General features: G+C 60.2%; 1 protein-coding gene and 1 long non-coding RNA gene across 5 annotated transcripts in view; one reads left to right on the forward strand and one right to left on the reverse strand.

Moving 5' to 3' along the window:
• OSGIN1 (oxidative stress induced growth inhibitor 1) overlaps positions 1-12,386 on the forward strand; it is a 33,784-nt gene extending 21,398 nt beyond the window's left edge. For 3 of the 4 annotated variants that reach the window (XM_077891002.1, XM_077891004.1, XM_077891005.1), the window contains 5 exons: positions 5,170-5,274; positions 7,310-7,446; positions 8,289-8,480; positions 8,613-8,704; positions 11,095-12,386. In XM_077891002.1, the coding sequence (XP_077747128.1) occupies positions 5,170-5,274; positions 7,310-7,446; positions 8,289-8,480; positions 8,613-8,704; positions 11,095-12,043 (1,475 nt within the window). In that variant the 3' untranslated portion in view covers positions 12,044-12,386. Of the gene's footprint in view, positions 1-1,074; positions 1,241-5,169; positions 5,275-7,309; positions 7,447-8,288; positions 8,481-8,612; positions 8,705-11,094 lie in introns of all 4 variants that reach the window. The other variant, XM_077891003.1, reaches the window with a different exon arrangement.
• LOC144310247 (uncharacterized) lies at positions 7,180-13,023 on the reverse strand. Its single transcript, XR_013375955.1, has 3 exons — positions 10,610-13,023; positions 10,105-10,266; positions 7,180-10,002 (listed from the first exon to the last, which is right to left on the reverse strand). It is a non-coding gene; the product is annotated as an uncharacterized LOC144310247 (long non-coding RNA).
• Positions 13,024-13,378: the final 355 nt, after the last annotated feature.

Raw genomic sequence — 13,378 nt, forward strand, 5'->3', positions numbered from 1 at the left:
ATAAAGACAGCATTAGTATTCTGATTTTTCTTCTTGCATCAGGCTCCAATATGGCTCAGCACGACACTGTGACAGATCCTGTTTGGTTCTGAAATTTTAATGTTTCATTTCTCTTTCACTTTTTGGCATCACTTTTTATTTTTTTTTTAAGTTTGTTTATTTATTTTTAAGTAACCTGTACATCCAACCTGGGGCCTAAACTCATGATCCCAAGAGCCACATGCTCCTCCTGTGAACCAGCCAGGCACCCCTAATTTTGATTTTTTTTAAAAATTGCACTAAAATACTATTTTCTTCATCACTGTTTTAGGTGACCCCTTAAATTTTGCATGCAAGGCGAGTGCCTCCCAGGCCTCCCACAGCCTCCCCAGGCTACACGCTAGTCCCCAGACAGTAAGGGATGACGGGGTGAGCAATCCTATCAATGATGAAAATCACAACTGATGTGCACCAAGGTCTACCGCCACATAGTGTTCCAGCTCTGCCCCTTCCTCCCTTCCTTCCTGAGCACCTACTATGTGCTCAACACCATCCTAGACTCCCATAGAGCAGACACGGAACACTTCCCTGTCCACAAGAACCCACATCCGGGGCTGGGGAGTGAGACAAGGAAATAAGAAGTAAGGGTCAGCAAAATGCGAGGTGATGCAGAGAAAAAAAATAATTGAGTTAGGAAGACGTGAACCAGGGAGGCGAGAACCGCACCCACCCCAGGAAGGGGGGGGCTGTTCGCTAGCCCCATTCCTCAGATGAGGAAACTGAGGCAGCTTGCCCAGGAAGTGGCAGGGCCGGCTTCTACCCCGTCACCCTGGGCAGGCTGATCCAGAGAGCTTTGAATTGGGTGTCGAGTATTGGGAGTCACCGAGGTTGGGGCAGGGGGGCGCCAAGCGCATCCAGGGGGTCTTTCTCACCTTGAGGGCCACCTCCCCAGGAGGGAAGGCTGGGCTGGCTGGGTCGGGGCCCTGGGTCCTCCGTGTGCTGACCGAGCCCCGGCCCCCGCCCCCGCCCCCGCCCCCGCCCCCGCGGCGGGGCCCTTTAAGGCCGCCCGGGTCTAGTGCAAGTTCATTCATCCAGGCGCCCCTGCTGACTCACGCTTATGAAAGTGGTTTTCTGGCCCCGCCCCCGCCCGCCTCCTCCCGGCCCGTGAAATACCCCGGCCTCTCGCCTCGCACCGGCTCCTCGGTCCCCGCGGCGGCGGCCGGCTCGGCGGAGGCTCCCGGAGCGCCCCCCGCGCCGCCAGGTGAGTGGCCGGGCCGGGCTGCGGGGGGAGGGGGGCGCGGGGGCGGGGGAGGGGCGGAGGCGCCCCGCGGGGCCCGGCCGGACGCTCCCGCCGCGCCTGCCCGGTGCCCGCCCCCGCGGCCGCAGCCGCCCCGCCGCCCCGCCACGTGACGCGCCTCGGGCAGGAAGGGAGGCGTGGCCGCCCCGGGCCTGGGTCCCGCGGGCTGGGCGCTGCTCCGTCCCTGCCCTGCAGCCCAGCGCGGCCGCCCGGGGTGCGCGGGGTGCGCGGGGTGCTCGGGGTGTCCGGGGTGCACGGGGTGTCCGGGGTGCTCGGGGTGCCCGGGGTGCGCGGGATGTCCGGGGTGCTCGGGGTGCGCGGGGTGCTCGGGGTGCGCGGGGTGCTCAGGGTGTCCGGGGTGCGCGGGGTGCTCAGGGTGTCCGGGGTGCTCGGGGTGCGCGGGGTGCTCCCGGTGCGCGGGGTGTGCGGGGTGCTCCGGGTGCGCGGGATGCCCGGGGTGCCGAGCGCCGGCTGGGCTCCGTGGAGAGGGCCCCGGAGGGGAGCTGCGGCAGGCGGCCCTCGTGGGCGGTGCCCCCCGCCCCTGCCGCGGCCTCCCTCACTTCGGCTCCTGCCCCGGGGCCTCGCCCACTGCCCCCCGCCCGCCTGCAGGTGCTGCAGGCAGGACCGGCGCTCGTGGGCTCTGTCGGGGGCATTCCGGGGCAAGGCCCGGCCCCACCGCGGTCTGCGCCCCCAGCCGGGTTAGGAACACCCTCCAGGGAGGGGCGGGCTGGGGGCGCCTTCAGAGCCAGGCGAGCCGAGGGCCCCGGCGGTGCCGGTGAGTGCAGCCCTGCCCGCGTCGAGGAGGCTGGAGCCTCAGGGAAATACCTCATCATTTAGAGCTGCCGGCGCTGCCAGCTCCCCGTGCTTCTGTGCTTCTGAGAACGGCCGTCTGTCCTCTGAGCTGTTTTCTGCTGGCACTTGCCGTCTTCAGCCCGGAGGGACTCAAACAAAAACTTAGCATTTAGAGTTGGCCGTTCCCAGGCCACAAAACTAAAGTGCACAAATGAAAATGGAACTGGTCTCAGACTGTGGGCTGTCAGTCGGCGGGGTGCGGGTGCGCGGTCTTCCAAGGTAACCAGAGCGCTCAGCTGCTGGGGGGCCTCAGGATGCTGCCCAGGAAGTGACCTCTGGGTGGTGACCTCATGTGTATGGCATCTAGAGGCTTCCGGGAAGGAGCACTGGACTTGGAGCCCAAAGCCGTGGTGGTAAATGGGACCCTCCAGCTCCCGGGAAGCACGACAAGACACCAAGGGCTCCTGCCAGCCCCTCTCACCCAGGAGAGGGGGGAGGGGACCATCAAAGGGACAGAAAAGGTGGAGGGCGTGGCCCAGAGTGGGGATGCTCCTTTTGCGGAAGCTCTAGGGAGTTCAGGTGGATTCAAGCCTGAGGGTCAAACTCTAGGTCTGTCACCCACTGGCTCTGTGACCTTGGGGGCATGGCCTCACCTCCCTGAGCCTCAGTCTTCACATCAGTGAAGTGGGTGGCCGTGAGAATTAAAATTGTAGGGCATAGGGAACTCTCAGCAAGGCCATCACGTGGGTCCCCAGAGGGCAGTAGAGACTTGAGGTGGGGCCCTGGGGCTGTGAGGGAAATTCCAGAAGAGAGTGTCCCCAGGACCACCAGGGTCCCCCAGTGCCCAGCAGGTAGTGAGAAACTGTTCCCTCCCAGTGGGGAACGTGGGCCCGTGGCCTCCTTGCCAGCACAGGGGACAGAGCAGAAGGGTGAGCAAGGACAGATGGGTAGGCTGCGCTGTCAGCCTGGCTGGGCTCAGCCTCTGGCAGAAGCTGTCACACCCTGTCACCCTGTCCTCCCGAGCCCGGCTCACTGACCTCACTGCCCTATCTATAATATGGGTCTGAGTGTAAGAGTACATATAACAGCCCAGTTAACTGAAGATTAAGTTAGTTAATGTGTATAAAGCGTTGAGAACATGCTTGGCACCTAGCCAGCTCTTCACAGACGTGCAGAAATGCTGGCCCTTTGTGGTGTTGGTAAGTGGTGGTGGTGCCACCCCGAAACCCTCGCCCCGGGGCAGACAGCACATCCCCTACAGGGAACCAGGTGTGGAGAAGGCCACTCAGTCCCTGATGCCACCTTGTTCATCTCCTGGGGACCTGGGGCTCACCCAGATAGGAGCAGGAGGAGGAGGAGGCCGTCCATGGGCCTGGGCCCGGGCCCCAGCGGAGGCAAGGAGGGCAGTGCTCAGGGCACCTGAGAGCACCGATGAGGGAGTCCATGACACACACCCCCGCCGTGCCACTTGCCGGCGTGTCTTCACCTCTGAGCCTCACTGTCCACCTGCCAGCGGAGGAGGTGACACGGTTCAGCTCTCAGGGTTGCCCGACCCAGTGCTGTCACTTAGGTGTGAGCCCCTTAGAAACTGTAAAGTGTGGGGAGAAAGGCCCGTCGTCACTGTGAGAGCTGTTCCTTGTCCACCTGCTCGGGACCTGCCTGGGGGTAGATGCTGGTCATTGCACATATCAGATGTCATATTCCGGCCATGACCATGTTTTGTCACCATTCAATATTGCTTTCTTTCTTTTTTTTTTTAATAATGTGAATTAGTTGCCCACTTTTCTGAATCTGAGAATGCACATAAAAATCCAGCTTTCTGCCTTCTCTGGAAGAATTCTGAAGGCAGTGGCCCTGGGCCCCCATCCCTCGCTGCTCTGGGTGGTCCAGGCCATGTGACAGCCCACTCCCTCCTGCGCGCGCGCATGAGAGAGAGAGAGAGAGAGAGAGAGAGAGACCCTGGGCTGAGCCCCAGGTCCCCCTGGGGCAGGCCAGTGGCACGCACAGTGGCCTCGGCACCACTTAGCCCTGGGTTTCAAAGCCAGCTGAGCAATCTGTGCGCCCTCTCTGGGCTTCAGCTGACACGTCTGTGCAGGGGGGTCGTAACTGACTGTACTTTCTGCGTGGGTCAGGGTGAGGAGGGCGTGAGAAGTAGCTAGGTCAGTGCAAAAAGCCACACATTCCTCACACGCCCGTATGGATGTTGCCTTGTGGCCATCAGGACAGCACGGGATGGGGGCAGTGGGTGAGGCCGGAGGCTGGTTTGGGGGACATGGTGCAGGTGGGTCTGGACCCTGCCCCCGCCTGCAGCCCCAAGAACTGGGTTGAGGGCCCTATGAGTGATGGGATGTGGGCCTGTGGCCAGCAGGGGGCGCGGGTGTCCCAGAGACGAGCAAGTTTACAGGCCTCTTCCCTTAAGGGACTCTGGCTTCCAAAGTTTCAAGTCCACCTGTTCCAACTGAGCCGCTGAGCAGCCAGTGAGCTCTGGTCCTTTCTTAGGGGCACATTTGCTCCAGCCAGTGCATCACGGCCATTACCTCACTGTGTCCCCCAACAACGCTACGGGGTAGAGAGCATCATTATTCCCATTTTATAGATGAGGAACCAGACCCGGAGAGGTGCAGGAATGGGCCTGTAGTCACCAGCTAGGAAGCACCTTGCCAGGTGATGGCTCCAGAGTCCCCCGGCCACACCAGAGACCTGAGGGCTAGATTGGGGGGTGGGTGCTGTGGTGGTCACAAAAGTGCTAGGCAGGGCTTGCCCCCAGGGGGGCACAGGAGGCCTTACAGAAGATGCACCATAAGCTTTGGGTACTGTTACCATCTGCTGATGAAATGGGGAGAGTGGGGTGAGGCCCAGAGATGGAGGTGGCTGCCTGGAAGAGGGGACCCCGTCTAGCGGGGCTGGGGGGGCGTGGAGGCAGTTTGTTTAGAACAGGTGTAAGGAGGAGAGAAGGAACAGAAGAGTGGCCTGATATGCCTCAGCAAGGACCTTGGACTTGACCCCGAGCACCACAGGCCAACACCCTGCAGCCTATAGATGGGAAGTGAGTGCATGACACCGCAGGCTCACCCAGTGGCTCTTCTCCCCCCTTCCCCCAGGTCAGCTGCCAGCTCCGAGCTCCACACCAGCCACAGCCATGAGCAACTGGAGGAAGGACCACCTCGGCACCAGCGCCTCGGAGCCCCTCCCTGTCCTCATCATCGGTGAGTGCACCCAGGGCAGAGAGGGTGCTGCTCTGAGCCCCTAGGGTGGAAGGTCAGGAGCCAGGCAAGCCCAGGCCGGGCCTTTCTTTACAAGAGCGGTATTTTTTTTTTTAAAGATTTTATTTATTTATTCATGAGAGAGAGAGAGAGAGAGAGAGAGAGAGACAGGCAGAGAGAGAAGCGGGCTCCTCGCAGGGAGCCCGATGTGGACTCGATCCCAGATTCTGGGATCATGCCCTGAGCAGACGGCAGACGCTCAACCGCTGAGCCATCCAGGTGTCCCTAGAGCGGTCTTTAAAATTGGCCATTGAGCATTCACTCCGTGCCTGGTGCTAGGCCTAGCAATTTGCAAAACATCATTCCCTGGAATCCCTCCAGGAAGCCACGAAGCCAGGGCAGGATGATCCGCTGAGGTTGCCCAGGAAGGGTGACAGGGTCTGGTCCTCAGCCTGCAACGGTCCCCATGCTCACCCTCTGCCTGGCACTGTGCTAGGTGCCCAGGTAGGGGGACGCAGCCGAAGCATGTGGTTCCTGTGCTCAGGTCTGCAAAATGGGGGATAGGTGGCCCCTCCCCTTTGCACGCAGCAGGTTGAACCATATGAAATGGCCATTTCTGTAAATCAGAAGCAGTTGAACATCAGTGATTGCATATGGTTTGTCCCAGTGGCCCCCTACGACGGGTATTATTCTCACAGCACCAGATAAGAAGTCGGGGCAGGGGGAAAGACAGATAAGAATAGAAGCCATGTCCTGAGGGTAAATGCCCAAGAAGTGCCACAGATGAGCAGTGTGACTCATTCGAGCTTGGGGACTGGGGGCCCCACATGGGCTTTGTACCCCTCCGTAGCCTCCCACCCCCCGCCCCCACATAGCAATCTATACTGTAATCTTTTACTTGTCTAACCAGCCAGACTGTCAGCTTTGGAGGACAGGACGAGTTCTTAAGTGATCTTAGAATCTCTGTCACCTTGTTGTGTGACCACAAGCAAGTTACTTAACCTCTCTGAGCCCCAGCTTCCTCAAGTATGAAAGGGGGGAAAGAGCAGCCTGCACCTCACTAACGTCACTGGGAGGGCACAGTGAGGTAATGCACTTCATGTGGGGCCCGATCCAGTAGCCGCATCTCTCTCGTGTCTTATTATTTTGTTGTTAAAATCTCTGGACACGGGACGCCTGGGTGGCTCATGGTTGAGCATCTGCCTTCGGCTCAGGTCCTGATTCCAGGTCCCGGGATCGAGTCCCTCATCGGACTCCCTGCAAGGAGCCTGCTTCTCCCTCCGCCTGTGTCTCTACGTCTCTGTCTGTGTCTCTCATGAATAAATAAATAAAATCTTTAAAAAATAATAAAATCTCTGGGCACATAGTAGGCCGTCAAGAAACATCAGTGCGGGCAGCCCCGGTGGCCCAGCGGTTTAGCGCCGCCTTCAGCCCGGGGTGTGACCCTGGAGTCCCGGGATCGAGTCCCACATCGGGCTCCCTGCATGGAGCCTGCTTCTCCCTCTGCCTGTGTCTCTGCCTCTCTCTCTGTGTGTCTCTCATGAATAAATAAATAAAAATCTTTAAAAAAAAAAAAAAGGAAGAAACATCAGTGGTTAGCATCTGTTACTTCACTGTTGCTAAAGTACTACCCAGGAGGCACTCAACAGTCGTTGGTTACTTTGTTACTGTCTTATGCACAGTGCAGGGACATGCAACTGGCTTATTGTTTTTTTTTTTGTTGTTGTTTTTTGTTTTTTTAAGATTTTACTTATTCATGAGAAACAGAAAGAGAGGCAGAGACACAGGCTGAGGGAGAAGCAGGCTCCATGCAGGGAGCCCGACGTGGGACTTGATCCCGGAATCCCGGGATCACACCCTGGGCTGAAGGCGGCTCTAAACCACTGAGCCACCCAGGCTGCCCTGGCTTATTGTTTTAGTTTGATTTTTATGAATAAGGGGCAAACCAATGAACCAGTCAGGTCAAGACCAAAGCCCTCAGTGCTGGTGGTCTCTGGCACCTGAAAGCACTGCCCTCTGACCCCACCTCTCTCCGCAGGCAATGGCCCCTCGGGCATCTGCCTGTCCTACCTGCTGTCTGGCTACACCCCCTATGTGAGACTGGACGCTGTCCACCCACACCCACTGCTGCAGAGGAAGCTCGCGGAGGCTCCGGGGGTCTCCATCCTAGACCAGGTGGGCCGGAGCTCTGGGGGTGGGACAGGGGACACGCCCACCCGGGGCAGGCAGGGCAAAAATAAAGACACACGTTTGTTAGACACAGGACCAAATGGGGAACACGCACGACCGCAAAGTCAGGCAGGGAAATTGTGCAAGAGGAACCAGGGCTATCTCTTGAGACCAACAAATTCCATACCTGCTTGTTTCACATCCCCTAGACCGGTGGGTGGGTCTTAACCTGCTCTCCTGGGCACACTTGGCAACATCGGGAGACAACGTCGGTTGTCACAACTGGAGTGGTGGCCCCACTGGCTCACAGGGTCCCGGCCCAGGGATACCATTTAACGCCCTATGGTACACAGGAGCGTGCCCACCACAAAGCACGAGTCTACCCAAACGTCAGTAGTACCTAAGTTGAGAAATCTTGCCCAAATACTTTGGTTTGCTACACCCCTGCCCAAGAGGGCCCACCAATCCTCCATCCATGCCCCTTGCCTTCCAGAAGGCCACTCATCGTCCACTCCCTCTACTTCCAACATCATTCATCCTCCTAGCCCCTCCCACCTTTAAATTGGCTGATGAGGAAGTAAGCTGGTCCAGATCAGCAATTTTCGAAATGCCTCCTACGGGACTTTAGTTCCACAGACAAAATGCTCCTACCCCAGTAAGTGTTGGCAAAACTCAATGTATAAAGTCAGCTGCAGGACTTGTCAGAGCCTTTACCACATTGATGGGCATTATCTCCTTCTGGGAGGCAGCATTTTCCAAGCTTGCCTGACCTCCCTGATGTTAGGCTGAGGGTGTGAGACTGGGCAACCTTGTGCCATTAGCGCCTCTGACCTATGCACCACCTCCAGGACCTGGATTACCTGTCCGAAGGCCTTGAAGGCCGGTCCCAAAGCCCTGTGGCCCTGCTCTTTGATGCCCTCCTGCGCCCGGACACAGACTTTGGGGGAAACATGGAGTCCGTTCTCACCTGGAAGCACCAGAAGGAGCGAGCCATCCCCCACATGGTCCTAGGCCGGAACCTGCCTGGGGGAGCCTGGCATGTGAGTGGGGGTTGGGGGAGTATGAGGGGGCCTTTGGGCCTGAAGTCAAGGCTTCCCATGCCCTGCCTCCCTGCCTCCTTGTTGGGCTGGGGCTAGGAGAGGCCTGGACCAAAGGTCTTCTTTTGCTCACAGTCCATCGAAGGCTCCATGGTGACTCTTAGCCAAGGCCAGTGGATGGGGCTCCCAGACCTGCAGGTCAAGGAGTGGATGTGCAGGAAGCGAAGGTGAGGAGGCTCTGGAAAGCCCGGGGTGGACAGGGATGAGCGGGGCCCACCCCCACATGCAGCTCAGGAGCCAGAGCTATAGGGGCTGTGAGGCTCCCCTAGCCTGCCCTTCCTCTTACTCCAGGGTGGGATACGGAGGCTCCGCTGGGGAAAGGACTTGTCTGGGCCCACGGGGGGCTGGACTCACCCCAGGACCCTGCCAGTCTGATGCATAACTCCCCAGCGTGGTCCCTGGGAGCATCCCGGCCTCTAAGGAGGGCATAATGGCTGGCCCTGCTCTGTGCCCCTGGCCAGGCTCCCTGGCCCTCTGGCCTCCCTGCTGCCCTTCCTCCTGCTCAAGCCTGGCCTGGAATAATCTTTCCACTTCTAGATCAGCTAAGAGGTTGCACTTCCTTTAAAAAAAAAAAAATGCTTTTGCAATAAAAACATAACCACACATAGAAAAGGAAGACAACTCACCCCAACCCCATGCCTGTACCCATCACTGTCCCGTTTGGGGGTCCTTCCCCCCCATCCTCCTCCACCTTGTTTCCTGTTCCTTCATGACCACACTGCACACGTCTGACCATCCTGGAGGAAAAAGCCCAATCACTGAACAAATGAATTCCAGCCCCTGCTCATCCTGGGGAGCAAAGCAGCAAGTTCCCCGGTGCTCCAGGGGGGTGGGTGCAGGGTCGCCACTTGGGTGGTGGCTGACCTTGTGTGACCCTGTTCCCTCCGACCCCAGGTGCCATGACACAGGCTGATCATCCCCACCCAGCAACTCAGTTTCACAAAGACTTTGTGTCCCTGCAGACTTGGCAGGAAGATACCCAGGCTAGTGTGGGGATGTGTCAACAGAGCGACAGGAACTGAAATTTTAATCGTAGACATACTTTTATATTTCACTTTCAAATTTAACGTTCAGGCATAAGGGTTTCACGTGGTGAAGACAGCGTTTGCAACTGTCTTTTACGGGGCCACATAATATTCCCCATCAAGCACATCTGCTCCTGCTCCTGTGCGCCGGGCCACACCCACGGCAGCCACACTCCCTGCCCTCCTGGTGCCGCCAGGACTCCGAAGCCCCCCTACCCCCAGTCCTGCGGCTTTGCTTCTTAGAAAGAACCCTAGATGTCGCACCTTAGGACCGTTCTCTGGAACAGTTTTTACTCAGAGAGGGGAAAGTGACAAACCCACAGAAAGCAGAGTTCCAGTTTCAGGAGCAGACCGGCGGGCTGGGCTGCGTGGCGTGGCCTTGGGGGATGCGATGTGAGCTGGTGCTACTGTTGGTCCTGTTGGGTGTCATGTAGGATTCTCTGTGTTTTTTAAATTGAGAGAGAGAGAGAGAGAGACAAGCAGACCCCACACTGAGTGCAGAGTCCAGTGCAGGGTTCGAAACCCAAGAGTCAGGCACTCACCGACTGCGCCACCCAGGCGCCCCACGTAGGATCGCCCTTAACAACACGTCCGTGGTTAGAGTAGGTAACGCGTCCCAGGTCACCCAGGTAGACGGAGGAGCTGAGATCATGCCGAAGCCCGTAGCTCAGGCACCTGGAGACGCTGGCCCTGCGGTCATTGCCCTGGGAGGAGCAGCAGTAAAAGTGAAAACAAGAGTAGCAAGCCCGATAATAACAGTCTGCTGCGGCTGTGCGTGCAGGGGACTATGCCCAGTGCTTTGCACGGGTTGTTTTGAAGTGAACCTGTTGGTTGAAATACAGTCTTTCCTAGAGGAAAGTGCATGACTCCAGCGCACACAGGTGGTTGCAGTGCCTCAAAGTGCACACACCTGCACCGCAGCTGCCCAGAAGCAAGAACTAGGCCCCCTGCCCCCCGCAGCCCTGCTCTTACCGTCCCCATCACGGCCCCCTTCCTCCCACCCCGGGGGAGCCACTCTCTACCGCCAACTCCGTAGAGCAGCCTTACCTGTTTCCGAGCTTGGGGGAGACGGAAGCCTAGCACCTTCGTGTAGATGCGTAATTAGTCTTTGGAGGTAGGACCAGTGGCTGACTCTTCCCTGCCACCCACCACCTGGCAGCTTCTATCCTAAGATTTCTGTGCACATCACAGCCGACCCTCAACAGCCGCGTGAAATCGCTCTGTCACCACCATCATCCCCGTGTGCAAATGAGGAAACTGAGGCATGGAGTGTTTCAGGCACGTAGCTCACCAGCAGGATTTGAACCCAGGCCACCTGGCTTTAGAGACCACAGTCTCAACCCCACCCTACTGAGGAACCTGCATTAGTTCTGTTTCACACATGACGAGCTGCAGGCTCCGAGGGGGTAAACTAAGTCCCACAGCGGGGGAGGCAGAGCCACAGTCCAGCCGCCGGCCTGGTCACCCCCAACTGTGGCCCTCCACCCCAGGTCTGCTCTCTGACACCCGCCCCCCTGAATCCTTCCCTTCAGAGGTCTTCGTAACAGCCGAGCCACGGCTGGGGACATCGCTCACTACTACAGGGACTACGTGACCAAGAAGGGCCTGGGTCACAACTTTGTGTCCGGTGCCGTGGTCACGGCCGTGGAGTGGGGGACACCTGTGTCTGGTGGCTCCGGGGCTCCGGCCCCCAGCCCCCTCTTCCAGGTGAGCGGCGTCCTGACCATGGAGGACCAGAGCCAGCAGCCCTTCTCCCTATGTGCCCGCAACGTGGTCCTGGCCACGGGCACGTCCGACAGCCCGGCGCGCCTGGGCATCCCCGGGGAGGCCCTGCCCTTCGTCCACTACGAGCTTTCGGCCCTGGAGGCGGCCACAAGGGCCGGAACGGTGACCCCAGCCTCGGACCCTGTCCTCATCGTCGGCGCTGGGCTGTCGGCCGCCGACGCGGTCCTCTACGCCCGCCACTACAACATCCCCGTGATCCACGCCTTCCGCCGCTCCGTGGATGACCCCGGCCTGGTCTTCAACCAGCTGCCCAAGATGCTGTACCCCGAGTACCACAAGGTGCATCAGATGATGCGGGAGCAGTCCATCCTGTCGCCCAGCCCCTACGAGGGCTACCGCAGCCTCCCCGAGCACCAGCTGCTGCTCCTCAAGGAGGACCGCCAGGCCGTGTTCCGGGACGCCCAGGGCCTCCAGAAGGTCTTTGGCGTTGCCCTGGTGCTGGTGCTCATCGGCTCCCACCCGGACCTGTCCTTCCTCCCCGGGGCCGGCGCCAACCTGGCCGTGGACCCCGACCTACCACTGAGCGCCAAAAGGAACCCCATCGACGTGGACCCTTTTACTTACCAGAGCACCCAGCAGGAGGGCCTGTACGCCGTGGGGCCCCTGGCTGGGGACAACTTTGTGCGGTTTGTGCAGGGTGGGGCCCTGGCAGTGGCCAGCTCCCTGCTGAGGAAGGAGGCCAGGAAGCCGCCCTAGCACCTGGCCTGGCATCCTCGTACCCAGGCCCTAAAGAGGAAGGGAGATGACCACGGCCCTGCTGGACGCCCCAGTGAGGGAAGGGGGCCTCTCCTGGCAGGAGACAGGAGGGGCCGTGAGCCCAGGCGACGGGCCTCTTGGATGAAGAGGAGTGGGGAGCCCAGGCTGCCGGGACTCAGACTAGTACCAGGGTGGGAACAGATGCTGCAGGCCAGGGGGGGCAGTGATTTAGGGTGAAAGCTGCTGGTAAGAGCTGGGGTCACCAGGGCCAGCTGAGCCAAGAGGACTCCAGGCTCTACTGCTTCCAGAATCAGGTTCCAATTAAACCCAGTGCCTGCCTCCACTCCCGTGTCTGAGGATTCTGTGCGTGGGGAGGGGGCTGGGTGCCCCGGGAAGCACAGGGCCATGTGGGAGGTCCTTGGGATGGGGAGTTTTGTGATAAGGGATGGTGTCCAAGTCTGGGTACAGCTGTGTTAGGGACGTGAGGGGAGGGTGTGTGGGGGGAAGGGTATGCTGGGGAGGCCTTCACAGCCCTGCCCACCCCTCCAGCCTGGCCCCTGACTGTCTCCCACGCTCCCTCCTGGTCTCACTGTCTCTTCAGTCCTTCATGCTCCCTCAGCTCGCGCCGGCCACAGGGCCTTTGCAGGGGCGGGTCTCCCACCCAGGACACTTTACTCTTCTCTCTAACTCCTCTTCCATTGCGGTCACCTAAGGGCCACTTCCTCCAGGCAGCCTCCTCCTTCACCAGGGCAGTCCCGTTGGTGGCCCAAGGTTCCCGGGCGTTCAGAAGTAATAGTTCGTTTGTCTACGGAATCGCTCCCGCAGCCGACTCTGCCCACTTGGACGTAGGTTCCAGGAGGCCGAGGACAGCCCCCCCCCCCTGCAGTCCCATTAGTGGAACCCAGCACCTGGCACGGGCCCTCACTCATCCTTTGGACAGGTGGATGGTGGTGGGTGGGGCGTGAGGGGAAGAGGGTGCTGGGGCGCCGGCCGGGCGCTCGGCTGCGGCAGGGTTGGGGGGCTCGCAGGCCCCGGGCGGGCGGGCGGGCGGGGGAGGCCGAGCGCGGGGGCGCCGGTTCCTGGAGCTGCCGCCAGCAGGGGGCGCCCCGGGCTCGCCGGACACCTGCGCTCCGGCCCCTGCGTCGGCGCCGCGGGGGGGCCTCGGGGGCTCCGGGAGGGGGCGGCCCCGGGCGAGGCCCGCCCGCGCAGCCCGACGCCCCGACCCCAGGCCTCCCGGGCGCCCCTTCCGTGCGCGGGCTGGGTCCGGGCCCGCAGCGCCCCCCGCGGTTGGCCCCTGCCGCGGCGCCGGGGCGGGGCGGGGCGGGGCGGGGCGGG

Source organism: Canis aureus, chromosome 3, assembly GCF_053574225.1.
Source record: "Canis aureus isolate CA01 chromosome 3, VMU_Caureus_v.1.0, whole genome shotgun sequence".
NCBI lineage: Eukaryota > Metazoa > Chordata > Mammalia > Carnivora > Canidae > Canis > Canis aureus.